This window comes from Macrotis lagotis, chromosome 1 (genome assembly GCF_037893015.1).
Source record: "Macrotis lagotis isolate mMagLag1 chromosome 1, bilby.v1.9.chrom.fasta, whole genome shotgun sequence".
NCBI lineage: Eukaryota > Metazoa > Chordata > Mammalia > Peramelemorphia > Peramelidae > Macrotis > Macrotis lagotis.
Genome location: NC_133658.1, coordinates 474206932 through 474225726, shown reverse-complemented (window position 1 = coordinate 474225726; position 18795 = coordinate 474206932). Strand labels below are relative to the sequence as shown.

The 18795-nt window shown below is 32.6% G+C and overlaps 1 protein-coding gene across 5 annotated transcripts in view; it reads left to right on the top strand.

Annotated features, from left to right (window-relative positions):
• GYG2 (glycogenin 2) overlaps positions 1-18795 on the top strand; it is a 52403-nt gene that overhangs the window by 16378 nt on the left and 17230 nt on the right. For all 5 annotated transcript variants that reach the window (XM_074213633.1, XM_074213632.1, XM_074213630.1 and 2 more), the window contains exons 3-7: positions 2777-2951; positions 6891-7053; positions 7980-8106; positions 11541-11763; positions 14422-14568. In XM_074213633.1, coding sequence (XP_074069734.1) covers positions 2777-2951; positions 6891-7053; positions 7980-8106; positions 11541-11763; positions 14422-14568 — 835 coding nt within the window. The remainder of the gene's footprint in view (positions 1-2776; positions 2952-6890; positions 7054-7979; positions 8107-11540; positions 11764-14421; positions 14569-18795) is intronic.

Sequence of the window (18795 nt, the reverse complement as noted above, 5' to 3'; positions counted from 1 at the left end):
ATATCAGGGCAATTTTCCTGAATTATTTCTTTTAAGATAAAGTCTAGGCTTTTTTTCTGGTCATGATTTCCAAGCTTTTGAGGATTTTGGGGACAACTCCCCCCACAGACCTCAGTTCCTTCAGTGTCTTATGGGAGGCTCTGACTGCTCTCCTGACTATAGTCTGTGGATGACCACAAGTACTCCTCACTGCCCTGGAGCTGTGAAGAGGGTCCCTGCTCTGATATGGCAGTATGGGGTTCCAGACTGTGGCCTGGATCTGACTATGAGCAAAGCAACAGGGTTAGTGGAGAAACCTCTACAGTCTCCTCTGAGCCCCTTATTATTCATAACTGAGTGTTCTGTAATCAGCTACTGTTTGGCTCCTTAGGCTTGCTTCTAGTTCCTAAGCCAGGTCTACATTGAGGACTGCATTGGCCTGGCCTCTGTGCTCATTCTGGTGTGGCAGTTTTCCCGCTAACCTTCCAAGTTGACCTTGTTGATCCCTGGACTGAGAAGTCTGGAAACTGGTGTCTAGGGCCATGGACTTGAAGTCACAACCAAATATTCAGAATTCAACTTCACATTTTACTAGTAGGGGAACTGTACAAGATATTAAAATATCATTCAGCCTCAGTTTTCTCATAATTAAAACAGTCATTATGATGGAATAATTATGAGGATCATATGACAGGTATAATGTTCCTTGAAAACCTTAAATCTCTATGTAAATATAAGCCAAATGTAAGATAGCAGAAAAAGTCAGCACTTTTGTTGTTTTGTTCCCCAAGTTAATGTTCATGACAACCCAAAAAATAACCTAGGAATAAAGTATATAGGACTTTGAAATTATTATTTTAAGTTTGTTTGTCCTATGAGTTCAGTGCTTGTTGGCAAAACTAGTAGCCCACCCTCATTGCATCTTAATCTGTAATTGGTTCTTCACCTTTGCCCATGATCAGTTTTCAGTCACTTGTAAATCAGTATATATCTATGAACCAATTTTTAATCACTGATTTGTAGATAGCATATCTATAAAATATTGTGTTGAATCAATGAAGGGGTAAATTAGTATGAAATTCAGTACCCATCCTCAAGGACCCCACATATATGTATAGAGAGACAGCATGGTATAATGCATAAAGTCTATTACTTGGGCACAGAAGAACTTTATTTGTATCCTGTTCCTGTTATTAACTTGACTATATGATGATAAGCCAGGTACTCAACATCTCCTAACCTCAGTTTCTTCTTCTGGAAAATGAAGAGAATAATAATTGCGTAACTTCCAAACATTGATGAGGATCAAATGACATCAAATATAACCACCATGTTAACCCTAAAAAAGGTACTTAAATAAATAAAATAAGGCAGTATATGATGCATTCTAAAGCAGTGATAGAAGGGGAAATTTTGTATCCTTTTGGAATGGTTAAAGCAGATTTCATTTAAGAAGTCCAATTTGATCTGAATTTTGCATTAGGGGTAGGATCCACATAGTTGTGTTGATATAGGTCTGGCAGATGTAGGGTATTCCATATAGGAAAGAATGGTATAAACAAAGGAATGAGACAATATAGGATAGACATGCTTGGATGCAGTTAGTAAAATTGTTTGGATAGAATAAAGCATTTATGTAAGGGGATTTTTTTCCTAGTCTGTACCTGTTAATTCATTACTATGGAGAACTCATTCTAAATCCAGATTGACACTTATTTTGTACTGTTTAGTCTTAGAGAGTTGTCAGGGGACCAAGAAATTAAGTGATTTGTCTAGGATGCACACAGCCAGTGTGATTTGCAAATAGGACTTGAGCTCAGATCTTTTTACCTTTAAGACTGACTTTCTTTCCACTATTCCATAATATTTCTCCTCTTCTTTCAGAGAATAGTAGAAAGTAAGTAGTTGGAGAAACAGATTAGAACCAGAATATAGCGAATGTTAAATGGCAAATTAAATTTTAGATATTTTCTGCAACAATCAATTTGGAGTTTATAAACAAGGGAATGAAATGATAAGCATGTTTTAGGGAAATTACATGATAGTTTGAAGAGAGGACTGCTCATTGGCATATTTCTGAATAAAGTCAGGATATATAATGAAATGCCAGATGAAAATGATGACTATTAATGAGTCACAAGTAATTTGGATCTAAGTGTCATTGGATTGATTAATTGTGGTAGAAAATCCAATAGTACGCATCTATTTCATGATATCATTGATTGCTCAAGAAACTTTTCTTTAAGCTGAATGGAAGGCAAAATGGAATATAGTCATTAAATTTAGCTACTTAATGTAACAGGAATAAAAATATGTTATGTAATATATCTACCTCTGCTTAATGAAAATAAATTATATTCTACCATATAAATATTATATGTATCAAAGTAATCTAATTTTTTCGATTATGTGAATTTCAATACACTAATCTATGTGTCCAGCAGGACGAATAATTTTGTTTTGTTAAAGATTTTGCTAGGGAAATGTCCTTGGAGGTTTTTCACAGTTTTTAGAAAGCAGTCTCTGTTATAGAATAATATATACCAATATGTTGATTTTGCTTGCTACTCTTCAGCTTTTAAACATAAATCTATTCAGTGATTTATGATGGAATAATACAAAAGACCATTCCTTAAAAATAAATGTTGTTCTGTAATAAAATGTTTACTCTTTGCTCTGAGATTATATATATATGTATATATGTATTCATATATAGAGATGTATATATTTATATATGCATATATATATATATATGTATGTATGCATACATCGATATCTTTTCCCCCCTTTCCTTCAGGAATGTTCTCTATAAAGTTTTTGATGAAGTAATTGAAGTGAAGTTGGAAGACAGTGATGATTATGTCCACTTGGCTTTAATGAAAAGACCAGAGCTTGGTGTAACCTTCACTAAAATTCACTGTTGGACTCTTATTCATTATAGCAAATGTGTCTTTATGGATGCTGATACAATGGTAAGTACAACAGGAAATGATGAAAATCAGTATCTATGTTATAAAACTTAAAAAAAACTTATAATAATTTTAGGGAAATCATGGGAAGATGATGGCATAGTAGGATGCAGATAATCCCACAGTGATTAGAGATGTACCAGTCTGGTAAGGGAATGAATCACTTTTGAACTCCTCTACCTAAATAAGAAGTTCACAGAAAAATCTAGAATCCTACAGAGAGATTGGCATGGAGAAGCTGGGTTAGATCATTGATTAGAGATACAGTACAGATAGCACTCCATTAATCCCTGCCAGAACCCAACATCATCAAGTATTTGATTCTTTGCAGAATTTATAGCTATAGAAATCCAGCTGGGGAGAGCAAAACCAGGGTATTCTTAATGGATCCATTATCACAATCTCTGCTCAAGCTCAGCCCGAGTTTTTCCCCAAAGCTTATGATTGAAAAAGTTCAAACAAAAAGTTTCAAGGCATTCAGTAAAGGTCCAGTGAGAGATTAGCGATCTGGGAGAATGCAGCACAGAGACTGAAGGAGTACCTGAAAGAAAGTTATCAAGAGAGGGAGAGAGAAAGAGAATTTAAAATTAGAGAGGGAAGAATCCCAGGTAAAATTGATACTTGAACCTGATGATGAAGAACCTTCCTCAAGAAATATTATAATGATTCAGATAAGAAAGCTCTATTGGAAAAAGTAACAAATGAAAATTTAAGAAATTTAATATGAAAAACAACTGACCTGGAAAAGAACATGAAAGAAAATCTTAATATTATTAAAATATCTGAAAACCCTGTTCAGAAAAAAATTATGGATAGTAAATTTGAAGATCTTATTAATGAAATCTACTTAGAACTCTTACAACCAGAGGGTAAAGTGAAACAATAAATAATCCACTCATTATTTCCATAAAGATACCCCAAAAATGAAAACTCCAGAATGGCATGACCAAAAAATCCCAAGTTTTTAGATCAAAGAAAGAATACAGTACGCACCCAAAAGTAAATAGTTCATGTACCATAAGAATCACAATAAGTGTCAAAGAGGACATAACAATTACAACCTTAAAGAAGATGGGAACTTCAGATAGACTCTTCAAAAGGAAAGAGATAAAAATTTGCCATAAAGAATAATTTGCAAATCCAACAACATATATATATATATATATATAATTTTATATGGGGAAATTGACCTTTAAAGAACTTTAATTAAGAACTAAGTCACTAAGTCTTAGGTTGTAAATGAAAATTAAATAATTTAATTATAATTTAAAGAATCAAAAGGTTATTTCCAAGTGTTCTTGATAAAAAGATTAGAGCTAAATAGAAATTCTCTAAAGAGAAATATAGAAAATTACATGTTTATTCATTTGAAAGAAAATATCAATGAATAAATAATTTACTTGTTAATGAAAGATACAAAACAAATAAATTCTCAGACCTTTAATATCTTTTAATGGTTATAGAGAAAATTATAGTGGATTGTAGGTACTTTTTCCCTATTTTAATTATCTTGAAGGAGACAAAGATAGGAGCTACAGAGGACTAAAATGGGTAAAAAAAGGGAAAAAAGTCACTTTTAAATAATAGAGGTAGATAAAATGAAAAAATATATAGTCATGGAGAAAGATGTGAAGGAAATAAATATGAAATAAATTGGATTGAAGAAAATTAAACACAGTCTCAAATATATACAAATACATAGTAATTTTGTATATAAATATATTAAATTCTAAAGGGAAATAGGAGACAGTAGAAGGGGGTAGAAAGGGGTCTAAGAGGGAGGACAGAATTGAAACAGGCATTTTCATAAGCAAAAAAAAAGATTTGGATATTTGTGGGAGGAGTTTGAAGGTGGTGAAAACAAAAGGAAGATAAAGATAAAACCTGACATTGGAATGGCATAAAAGCAAGATAAAAAAAGCTGCGTCAGAGAAGACATGATGTGATTCTTATGAGAGCATAGATGTTAGATAAACTTCCTTTCTTTTATCACTTATATAATTAATTAGAAAGAAGAGGTGGGAGCAAAAAAGGGGGAGTACAAGAGAATTAATAAAGTATTCCTGTGTGTGTATGATTGGATAGGATAAAATAGGATAAACTCACTCATAATGAAAAAGGGTAGCAAACTAGACTAAGATCCTTACACTATATTGTACTGACCTTTTAAATTATATATATATGTGTGTGTGTGTGTGTGTGTGTGTGTGTATGTATGTATGTATATATATATATGCATATATATGTATATTTTGTTTTTATGGACACTGGGTCTGGTTAAGTGACTTGTCCAAGGCCCATAGCTAGTAGGTATCAAATATCTGAGGCTATATTTGAACTCAGGTCCTCCTGACTCCAGGGCTAACTGCCCTTTTACTATATATCATATAGCAAAAAGTTTCTCATTTATATTGAACTGCTATCCCATCTACCTGAGAATACAACATTCTCATGCTTATTATACAGCATCAACTATTCAACATGCAAGTATTTATTGGGCCTTTGCAGCATCCTCAACTATTGCTCTACTTGTTATGTAAGCAATATGAAACTTGGTCCTTTGCTTCAAGAAGTTTACAATCATGGGGCAGCTAGGTGGCGCAGTGGATAGAGTAAGGACCCTGGAGTTAGGAGTACCGGAGTTCAAATATTACCTCAGACACTTAATAATTACCTAGCTGTCAGGCCTTGGGCAAACCACTTAACCCCATTTGCCTTGCCAAAATAAAAAAAAAATTACAATCTAACTATTCAATGTATGTTATATAAAACAATTAGAACAGTAGTTCTTAACTATTCCATATGTTGTAGACCCCTTTGACAGTATTGTGAGGTCTATGAGCCCCCTTCTCAGAATATTTTTTCTTTTTGATTCTAAAATAACATACTACTATTAAAAAGGAAATGAATTATATTGAAATAAACTTTTTTTTAAAATAAATTTCTTGGACCCTACATTAAGAGCCCCTGGATTATTAGAATACAGTCAGGTGCCAAATTGTGTGTGCATAACAACAAATACAATAGGAGAAATCTTTACATGGTAGAATATACTACATTTGGAATGGGACTTATGGGTAAGCTACTGGTTTTTATGAGGATTGAATTTTCTTTGTAAAAGTAGGATAATAATACTACTTCTATTTCTGCCCTCACAGGATTATTAGGATTAAATAAAATAATGTATATTAAACCACCTTTTGAATGCTAAGGGGCTGAAGATATTTGTATTATTATTAGATATATAGATAGGATTTCTATGTCTGACCAGTAATTACCCATCTGATTTTTGGGGTAGCTGACAAAATGCATGTTCAGCTTCTATAATAAAGGAATTGATTTAAAAAAATATAATTTTTCAAATCCATAATCAATTTTAATCAGAATCTATTTTCTGAGATAGAATGAGTGCTGGTAGTTTACTTGGTTCTAATTTATTTTGCAGTGCATCTTTAAAAAGCTGTCTGAATGAAATCACAAATTAGCAAGGGAATAGGAATAAATGACTCTTCAATACTTTTTCTTTCTTTCCTTCTTTTTTCAACTAGAATACCATTTAGAAAGTCATTGTTTGCAGGCATCACTCTTAGAGGTTTCATATTAAGCATGTTCTTTGGTCTTTACTCTGTTTATATAAACCCTTAGTTTCACTTGTCACCCATATTAGAGTAGGGCAGGTGAACATCTAATTTAGTACCTGAAGAATGTGAAGAAAATCACTTAGATTTCGCAGGCAGGGTTATTGGACCATTTTCTTTTCTTTAGAAATACAAAAAACTTCATTCTTGATTCTGATCAAATTTAAAATGACACATTAAAACAAAACAATAATAAAAAGTGCCCATCTTTTTTTTTTAATCCTTGTCAGTTTTATTGGTTATTTGTTTGCCAAACCTCTTAGACATATTGATGCAGTTTTTCAGCTGTCTTCTGTTTCTCTAGGTGCTGTGCAATATTGATGACCTTTTTGACCGTGAAGAACTCTCTGCGGCCCCTGACTCTGGGTGGCCAGATTGTTTCAACAGTGGAGTATTTGTTTTCCGACCATCTCTAGAAACTCATAGCCTCCTGATGCAGCATGCAGTAGAACATGGAAGTTTTGATGGTAAGTCTTAGAGAGAAAAACTGCTTGCTTAGAAATTATGCACATTCCTACTTGGATTTTGTTTTTTAACCTATTTTTAATAACTCAGTAGGCAAGAATAGATAGGTTAAAAAGGTAGAATTGGCATAAACAGTGTTATTCGGCTAAGTGGATAAAATAAAAGATAGATTATTGAAAACTAGAACCAGGTTTAGAGATCATCTAGTCCAATTTCTTTCTTTTAACAGATGAGGAAATATAGGCTGAAATGAAATGACTTGTCTAAGGTCACACAACCATTCCATGGCAGAATTGGAACCCACTATTCTATTTCTATGCTAATTTAAAGAGAAAAGGGAGTTAGGTTTAATTAAGGTAATTAAGGCAGCCCATAGTAACATAGTTGCATGAAATCTTAATAATAGATGAAAAATCTGTTCAAAAAATATAATTTGCCTTAATATAGAGGTATGTATGTTAGAAACTGAAAATAATAGAGTGGAAAGTAAAGTTTTCCAAATGCCAAATTGTTCTCATCAGAGGATGTACTGATGACTCTTTCAGGAAAAACTGTGCTTAACATTTTAGTTTGAAGTAGCAAGATCTCTAGGAAGGGAAATATATAAACATAAAGTTTTACCTGGCAGTAGTTGTGTGAATTTCTTATATTGTTTCTTGAATTATTAGACCCAATTTTTCTTGTTCTGGTATTTTAATTAATGGTCATGTTGTTTCAATTTTCTGATTTTGTCTGAGAGCTTTTGAGAAATCTATTGCAAATTCTTCAGAGGGAGCAGCCTGAAACAATATTATCCAAAAAAGAGAAGTTAGTTGTTCTTAGTCTCTATCATGATCATGAATATTCTTTTGTATTCATTTTCTTAATATGAAGATGTTATATTTATGTATTTCTCTTTTATGTTTTTTTTCTTTTTTAAATTATATAGGGGCTGACCAAGGATTATTGAATAGTTTCTTCAGTAACTGGGCAACTTCAGATATTCACAAACATTTGCCATTTCTATATAACTTGAGCAGTAGCACCATCTATACATATAGACCTGCTTTCAATAAGTAAGTTTGATTGCTGTTCAGTTTTTTTTCATTTTTCAATCTAGCAGCTTTTTCTCTCTCCATGGCAGTTAGACTGACTCTGATATATAAATACAAATTATACTTGTAGTAGCTCAAAACTCACAGATTTCAAGTGTCTGATTATTCTATTCACAGGCCAGCATTTCTGACTTATAAGTAATAATCATAAGCAGAGCTGGTACTAGCATGCGATGATTGTACTTAAGATATAGATACCCACATCTTAGAAAGTATGATCACCCTCTATTGTTGGGGCTTATTTCTGGTTTCTTAGTCAACCTCTTCCCTCTAAGCCTTAAGGATAAGCCCAAATGGTTTACATCTTTGTGGGATGTTTGCCACTTTTTCAGCATCCCTTGAATATGCCATACCCTTTTTCTGGTTTGCCTTCCCTTCGAATCAGGAGGAATTACATTAATTCTATTTTCATAGGAACCACCTCAAAAGGGACACAGTTTTTGCTTTGTATCAGTGTTGGATCATCTGGTGCCTCAAGTAAAGAAGGCTGTTCACACCTAACTATGTTGTCTATCATTATCACTTTTCCCACTTGTCCTCTTTTAGTAATAAACTTAGCCATAGTTCTTCTCTGATTAGTAGCTTCTACATTAATGTCTTCTCTTTACACTAAACTTCAAGGTTTTTTTCCCCTTTTAATGGGATCCTTTGACAGTCTCTGGAAATCTATGGATCTCTTCTCAGACTAAAAATTATATATTCCTTAGCCTCTAGGACTTCTGTCTTCAGTGTACTTTAACCTCCCTTTTCATGTACCCTCTTGACTTCACTCATTCATGCTACACTCCACAACCTTGGACTAGTTGAATTTACCCCAAGTGCTGAAATTCCTAATTATCACAATTATCTATTATTGGTAATAGGATATCAATCTAGAAAGGACAATAGTTTCCAAAATGGAAATTGAGGCACAGAGAGAAACCATTTTACTTATGGTCATAGAGGTAGAAAATAGCAGTTAGCATTTGAAGTCATGATCCTCTTACTCTAAATCCAGAGTTCTTTTCTTTCCAGAGTGCTTCAGGGACTTGGGGATAATTATGTGATAAAGATTAGTACAGAACATGCTTATGTAAACAGTCTAGGGAATGGAATCCCAATGAAGTAAAAACAACATAAAAGAAAAAATTTAGAATTAGTTAATGAAGTAGATAAACATACTAAGCAAATTAGTTTTATTAGCAATTATCAAGGTTATTCCTTTCAGTTCACATGATTTTACAAAACATATGTATTGGTATAGTCAAGGTATAATATTAAAAATATTAAATTTTCAATTTCTGAAAAGGATACACTTCAAATAGTATTTGGTCACTATTCTAGTATTTGAAAGAACATTGATAAATGTTTGCACAGCACTTTACAATGAAGCTAAATTCTTAAAAAATAACCTTCTGAATGATTATTTACAAGCATTATCACCCTTATATTGAGGAAAAAGAGACTCAGAGGTCATATCTAGTAGGTGTTTGAGCTGACAATTGAATCAACCTAATCAAAGAGCAATCATTAAGTGCATACTATATGTTAGGTCAAGTGTTAGGTCCTAGAGATATAAAGAGCTTGTTATGATAATACAAAAATAAGTACAAAACACATATAGGTTAAGTTTACAGAAACTTGGAGGGGGGAGCTCTGATCAATGGGGGAAATCAGAAGAGACCCCATGAAGGAAATAGTATTTTAATTGAATCTTAAAAGGGAATTTGGGGTTCCAAAAGTGAAGTAAGGGAAGAACATCCCAGACATGTGTGGAGGTACAAAAGGAAGAATGAGATGTCATTTATGCGGCACAGCAAGTATCAATTTTACTGGAACAAAGAGCACTTGAGAAAAAAATAACATGATTACTTTAGAAATACAGTCTGTGACAACTAGTAAAAGGCTGTAAATGGCAAACACAAAAGCATTGGAGATTGTGGAGCAGGAGAATCACATGGTCACACCCACACTTTAGGAATATCACATTGGCAACTATACATAGAGTGGTTTGGAGAAGGAATCTAATTTGGAGGCTATCATCTTAGTCCAGGCGAGAAGTGATGAAGACCTAGCCTAGAATGGTTGTGATGTGAGTAGAGAGGAAGGGACTAACAAGAAATGTTGAGTAGATACAACTAGTAACACTTGGCAAATCATTTGATGTACCATAAGGGTGGAATGGGGTGAAGAGTTAAGTTGTGGAATTAGATGGTTATAATGTTGGTAGTGTCTGAAACAAAAGGCAGCTATATACCACTGGATAAGTCATTTAACCCCTGCCAACTCAGTTTCCTCTCCTATAAATGATAATAATAGCATCTATCTTCCTTCCATGGTTGTTGTAGGGAACCAATGAAATAATATTTGTAAAGCTCTTCTGCCTGTCACATAGTAGGTATTTAATACATGTTTGTTTCTTTCCTTCCTTCAATATAAATGGTAATTAAGAGGAATAAAAAGTTCAAAGGCAAAGAATGAGTTCTGCATTTAAAACTAAGTATTATGTGTCTATAAGTAATAAGTGCATAGAATCAAAGATGAAGACCTGGGAGAGACCTCAAAGACCATCTAATTCAACCTGCTCATTTGATAAATGAGTAATTTTGAAATCCAGGAAAATTGAAGGATTTGCTTGAGGTTATACACATGATAAGTATCAGAGACAGAATTTAAATTCAAGTCCTTTGATTTCAAAGCAACCATACTAGATGGATTCTCAAAAAGACAGAATAATTAGTTTAAATCTAGAAGTCTTAAAAATGGAAACAATTGAAGACCAAAGAAGTTAAGTGACTTGTCTAAGATTTAATAGTCATTTAGGGGTATAGTTAGGATTAAAATTTACATCCTCTGGCTCCCAGATAAACACTTTTCCCAGTAAAGTTTATATGAAAATATGAAACAAAACTGCCTTTTCCCCTAAAAAATATATTCTTGCTATTTTAAGCATCAGAACTTTTTCACTAAAAATGAAAGTGAGTATGGCATAAGGGATGGAATGCTGAATTTGGGATTAGGAAGACTTGGAAACAAACTCAACCTTTGACATTATATAAAGTATATAAACTGTATGGTTGCAGATGTGCTCCTCTGAAAACTCTAAATCTCTATTTTAAATAGTCTGTGACATGTCCCAGTCGGGGGGGAGTTTTTAAGGTCTGAAGTTCTCACATAGATGAATCAGAGTTCCTTGACATATTGATGAGAAAAAATAGTTTTAATCTAAGTTGGTAGTGAATTGATTTTCAATAAAAATGAGAGTGATTTCCATAATAAAGCGATTTTTCGATAAAAAAGGCATTGAAAGTATCTCCCAGGTCCCTTTCATTTTTTAAGAACTTTTTAATTGTTGAATAAATTACTTGGATATGTCATCACTCAAGTAAAAAAATAGATTATTATTGTTTTCCAAGATTTGGCTCGGATGCAAAAGTTGTCCATTTTTTGGGGCCATCAAAGCCTTGGCATTACAAATATAACCGTCAGACTGGCTCAGTGATTTCGGAGAACTTAACTTCAGAATCTCAGCATCATATCTCATTTCTTGAACTCTGGTGGAAAATATACGATGAGAGCATTGTGCCTTTTTTCAATAAACTCCAGCATGTAGCAGAACTTGAATCTCAAGAACGAACAGTAAGTAAACTGGTGGTTTTAATCTACTATCACCTATTTTTCAAAAATAAAGATGTTGATCCCATTGAATTGATCTAGCACTTTGACATGTGTAATTTGATTTAATCCTTAGAACAATCTAAAAAATAACAAGGACAGGGGAAGGCATCCTTATTCATATTTTATAGGTAAGCAAAAATAGGGCCAAAGTGACCTTATTCAGTGACTTGTGAGGTTCAGCTACCTGAGATTAAAACTGAGATTAAAACTCAAGTCTTCTGACTCTTAAGACCACTCATCTTTGTACAATGCTAATGGTGCATATTTTTTTTTAAATTACTGGTTGCATAGAATTCAGTGACAAGAAAAAGAAAGTATTGTTTAAGAGAGTATGAGAATGATTTCTAAAATTGGTTATTTAAATTAGTAGTTAAATTTTTTTAGAGACCATCTCAGAAAGTCACTGATATGTAGGTCACTAGAATAGATTGCAGATTACATTTTAGTTTAGTTTTTTTACAGTTTAGTTTTAATAGAATTTTTTCTCATTTCAAATCAAATTTGAAATAGCAACCAGAAGTGCTTCAGAAGGATCCTTTACTTTTTTGATTGACATTTAGGATAGATTTGTTTTTATTTTTCTGTGTAAAGACTAAATATAATACAAAAGAAGTGAATTCTTAACTTAAGAAAATCCTATAATCATGCATATTCAGTCCCCCTTTGTAGTGGGGAATTTGCTTTGCCAAATTTCATATATATATATATATATATATATATATATATATATATATATATATATATATATGTACATTTTACTGCTTTAATGCATTTTACCAATCTTTAATGTTCTATCACGTCATAACATGGAACTGTATCCATGAATTTATGGTAAGGCAGTACAGCAGCTTATGCAATATTTTAAAATTCGTTATTACTTTAAGTTGCCTACAACAATCAGCCAAAAATCCTCAGTAAATTTAGCTTTAGCTTGTGGGAATAAGAAGTTAGTGTTCATTTCATGGATAACTTAAATCTCTCTAATCTGTATCCTGGGATCAAATATAAGGTAGTTGGAGTTAGGAAAAATTGTAACAGAAAAGTCACAGTTACTACTTTGAAGGCCAAAAGAATCTTAAGACAACTTGAAATTCTTTGGTTGTGGAGATACAGAAATGCTGAACACATCTATTGTTTTCAAATCATCTACAGATATAGGTGACTGTGTATAAAATATTAAATATGTATATGTAAAGGAATATTTCTGTAAATATATGTGACAGAAAGGTGTTTTATTTGTAAAAGAAAAGCATTTTATGTATTTTATATGAATATGTGTATATAATATTATATGAAATAACATTTCCCTTGGAAAAGTTTTATTTGTGTTTTGTGTGTGTGTGTGTGTGTGTGTGTGTGTGTGTGTGTGTGTGTAATCATAACTTTTCACTTTTCTGGACACTAGTAGTAGTATTATGGAATTATAGTATAATTAATTTAGAACTAGAAGGAATGGTCACTCCCTCATTTTAGGATTACATATCTAGTAAATGTTTGAGTCAGGATTTGAAATCAGATCTTTCTACTTCCAAGTCTAGAAGTCTATCTTTGTTGCCTAGAAAATATTCTTCATGGGGCAGCTAGGTAGTGCAGCGGATAGAGCACAGGCCCTGGAGTCATGAGTACCTGAGTTCAAATCCAGCCTCAGACATTAAAGAATTACCTAGCTGTGTGGCCTTGGGCAAGCCACTTATCCCCATTGCCTTGCAACAACTGAAAAAAAAATAGTCTTCACATAGATGTTTTCAGAAAATTATAAATTAAGATGATTAGTGTTTTGCTTTAATATAAGCAAATATAATGTAAGTAAGGAATAGGATAGATTTTGTTTCAGAATTTATAGATTCCTTTATACAATTCTGAATAGGACCTATAAGAAAACACTAAGCACTTCCTATTATTTAGTAGAGTAATTCTATTAAATCTTCTGTTTAGACCTGATGGTTAGATAGATGAAACAATGGATAGAACATGGGAAGTTGGGAAGTATCTTCAGTTGTTTCAGGCTGTTGGATTAACTGATCCCATTTGGGGGTTTTTTGAGGACATGGGAGTAGTTTGCCATTTCCTTCTCCAATTCATTTTATAAATGAAGAATTGAACCAAACCGGCTTAAGTGACTTTCCCAGAGTCACAAAGCTAGTAAGTATCTAAGGCTGGATTTGAACTTAGTAAATTGACTTTTCTAATTTCAGGGCTGACATTTTATTAACTGTGCCTCCTAGATGCCCCCTAGTCAGGAAGATTTGACTTCAAATGAAAAGCGAAACATTTATTAAAATGTAACCTTGGGCAAGTCACTTAACTTGTCTACTTCAACTACCTACCTCCCAGGATTGTTGTGAGAATGAAATGATATTTGTAAAGCATTTAGCATAGTTCCCAATATATAATAGGCACTTAATAGATTCTTATTTCCTTCTACTATGAAAAAAGATGATATTTATCAAGTGTTTATGGTCAAAGGCAGAATGTAGATCAAATGTAGAAAAGTAATACAAATTATAAACACTGCATTAGCAAATACAGTTAGAAAGTAATGTAGGAAGTAATTAAATGATTATGGTGTAAAAGTAAAACATTTCATTGTCTAATTTACTCTGTTTTATTTTATTTTAGATTTCTTTTTGTGGTGCTGGTGAGCCTTGGAAAAGTTCAAATTCAAGCCAAAATGATAAGCAGTTATTGCCTTTTCAGGATTTTCAAGGTCAGACACCAGAAAGAACATATTCTATTTTTACACCAGAAGAGGTGAATGAGAAAGATGTAAGTACACAATAACCTCTTGGTTTATATAGGTTGGAAGCAGAGTCAATAAAAGTTTCTACCCAGACAGAGGTGGAGAATGCTTTGAGAGGAGCTAATGTTTGCCACCCCAAATATTTTCTCTGACCTGTTAATGTTGCTGGATACACCACTCTGCTTACACTCTGAAAGAGTCAGAGAATTCTACTCTGTTATGATTTGGTCCATGGCAGCTTTTGGGTATGAGTGGTTCAGCATCACTTTGGCTTTCTTTGGACTCACAGTTGAACCCAATTGCCTGATTGTTGCAGTTTCCTATTACTGCAGCTATTCTTTGCATTTTTAAAAACCTACTGCAGTAAGTGTTTTTTTAAGGTTTATAGCCACTAGGACCAAAAAACCTTGACTCCAGTGCCAACATGTGCTGATTTATCTATTTACCTATTCAGTCATTATTCATTCACTCATTTTTATTTTATTTTTCATCTATTTCTTTATTTTCTGTTATCTATTTATTTGTTCATTTATTATACTATATATTATATACAATATAATATATATACTAATACATTATATACTATATATTATATACTAATACATTATATTATAAATTATATACTAAGATTTCATCTGAAGTTTCCAATGAGCCTTCTTTTATCAGTATAAGTCAGTAACTTCTCAGAAATATCTCCTGCAATACTGTAAGGTTAAGCGATTTGCTTGAAGTTACACAGCCAGTATGTATCAAAGGTGTTACATAAACTCATATCTTCCTGATTCAAATACCAGGTGTTTGTTCATTATATTCATTACCTCTGTGTTTTCTGATAGAGGCAGCTAGATATCACAGTGGTCAAAACACTGGACCTGCAGTTTATAAGATTTGAATTAAAATCCAGCTTTAGAAACTTATTAGTTGTGTGACCCTGGACTCTGCCTCAATTTCCTTAACTATTAAATTGGAATAATAGTAGCAACAACCCTCAGAGTTGTTGAAAGGACTAATTGAAAACTATTTATGAAACACAGTACAGAGTTTGACAATTAGTATGCACTTAACAGATTCTTCCTTTCTTCCTTTCAATGGGGAGAGTAATAATAGCTATCTCCCAAGGTAATTGTGAAAATAAAATGAGATATTTGTAAAGCCCTTGGTATAACTTTAAAGTAACTTTAAATAATATTATTTGAATTTGTATTAATTTTATACATTTATGAGAAATTTCTAAGTACATTTATAAGAGTTTTCTAAATAATATTTTAAATGTTTGATGTATACATCTAAAGTTATATATATTATTAATGTATCTAGTAAATTATTTCAGCCAACAAAAATAAGATATCAGATTGGTGAGGTAATATATTTGAAATAATAAAAAATGTGATTCATTCATTCCATTTCTATTATATGCAATAGTTTTATATGCTATTAGAATGGATTTCTAAATTTAAATAACCATGTTCAAAAGAATTGCTCAGTTTCTTGAAGACGGGTTTTAAAAGTTTTATATATAAGGATGAATTTGGATATGGAAATGTCAAGATAGTGATGCTTTTGTATGAATCTGATCTAAATCTTGATATTATATATTGAAGAAATTTAATTTAAGATTTTAAGCTTATTATTATTTATATACTTCAAAGTATCTAAATAATCATATGTAAAACATCATTTATGTCAATTTTCAGTTGCTCCAAGGTCTCATCATGTAATTACTTCAGAAACTGATAAAAATTGTATTCTGTTTTCTTATATTCTGCTATCTTCTTATACTATATAGTTCTTGACCATTAATTGTTCTTGTTTATCCATCACAATTTTACACAAATTATGAGAGTACTTTCATTTTCTGTTATCCTTTGAGTCACCTGCAATTTTGAGTATTCTGAAAACATCACACTTCACAATGGTTATTAAAATGAAGATGTTTTTAATTTCATGATCCAACATTTCCTAAATCGATGAGTTCATATAAGCAAATGTGAGGTAAATAAGACTCCCTCTGACTCTGAAGATCAAGATTGAGGTTTTTGTTTTTTTTTTTTTGCAAGGCAAATGGGGTTAAGTGGCTTGCCCAAGGCCACACAGCTAGGTAATTATTAAGTGTCTGAGACTGGATTTGAACCCAGGTACTCCTGACTCCAGGAATGGTGCTCTATCCACTATGCCACCTAGCTGCCCCAAGATTGAAGTTTTAACATGAAATGTAGCACTTCCTGACTTTAACTCTAATCTCAAATAAAGGTAATAGAAAACTGACTTTGGAGTCAAGAATATCTCGATTTAAACTCTACCTCTGATTTATACTGGCTATGTCACCCTGTACTAAATATAGTCTCTTAGTTCTACAGACAGCTCTCTAAAATTATAAATTTGAGAGAAAGTTCAGATCAGTATTGGTAGCTCCTTCCTCAGAAGCTTTTTATACTAAGTATATGACAGTTTTTAGGTTCTGTCTCAGACCCTGTCCTTCTATCATTAAAATATTCAAAGAGGATAGTATTCTGAAGTTGACCAATGGAATATTCCTGATGAAGATGAAAAAAGTGTCTGATTTTTTCAAGTTATACTATAAATAACTCACTGGTCAGTTTAATGATGAATTATTTATAAAACCATAACCCATCCTGCTGTTGGATATTAGACTCATTGATGCTATTTTTTAAAAAAAAATCAATATTTACTGCCAATGTTTATAGCACACTTAAATGCCTATCAAGCATTTTTCCCCATTACAATAGCAGCAGTTTTACTCTATACTGTAGCACTTGACCATCTTAGCCATTTATGTAATAAAATAAAGTAGATGAAGAATACTGACTGACGAGATTGTTATCTATTGTAGCGTCCATCACCACATATGACTTGGGCAGACAATTTGGACAGATAATGAGCCCAGAATTAAATAGGACTATGCACTAGATATCATTGAAGAAACAACACAGAATTTTAAACTACCCCTTTCTGCCCATTGTCACAAAGTTCCATGGTTATAAAATGAAAATTCTCCTTATAATACTATGTAGCTATGAATCACAAATCCCCATATCAGAAGGCTCACATGACCTATTGATCAAAAGAGAATTTCATGAGTAATATAAGTAGACATTAGTCTATTATTAACAATGATGACTTATATGTGAGACAGAGCATAAATTATATCATCAAAGACTTATAAAACCAAAAGAGAGGTGGGCTAGTCATACAAGAGTAAGATGCTACTGATGATCAACTGAGTGTTTCCCCAGTATCTATCTTATATTAAAAGAATCAGAGGAAGGAGAAGATATGTATATGAATTAGACAGGATGAGAAAGTATGGACAGATTATATGAATGATCAAAATACAAATACAGTGAATACTAGATATCTTTGTGTTTAAATAGAAGATAGTCTTTGGGTTTAAAATGAATTTGATATTTTTCATTCTGTGTGAAAGCTGCCATTGTTTGTGTTCCTTGACTACCACCTGCTGATCACTCATAGAATCAAAATTTCTGTGCTGGAAAAAGACCTCTGATTCAGCCCTTCCATTTTAGAGGTTTAGAATTAAGACTAAGAGACATTTAGAGAATCAGCCAAGCTTGTATAGTTAAAAGGCCAGAAGTGAAAGTTGCCTTTTTTTGATTTTCAGTCTCCTGATCTTTTGCAATATTTTTCTTTTGATAATTATATGATATAATAAATCGAATTTCCTGTATTCTTTCTTTTCTACATATGAGTTTCCTCAAAGTTCAAATATGCTTTCTTTTGAAAATCTTTGATTTCATCATGGCAGATTATACTTCCAGAGGTATGACTTAATCTGATTCTAGGTGGCACAACAGATAGATCACTGACCTTGGAATCTGGAGGACATGAGTTCAAATATGGCCTCAGACACCTGATAACAACTTGCTGTGTGACCCTGGGAAAATCTTGCCTTGATTTTCTTGTATCCAGGATATTTTAAGTTGTCCTGATTCATATCTGGCCACTGGACCCATTTGACTCCAGAAGAGAAAGTGAAGCTGGTGACTTAGCACAGCACCCTTTCACTCAATTCCAATTCACATGAATGTCATGGCATCACCTCCTTGATATCATGGTCTTCTTCTAGAACAAAGAACAAACAAGAAAAGGAAGTAGTTTTCAAAAATCTTCAATTGAGTCTCTACCCCAAGTACTTAGTGGAGACCTTTAGATCTTTTACTTTTTGTTCTTCATGTTCAGAGGACTAAAACAATATCTCTAAGATCTAGGTAGTG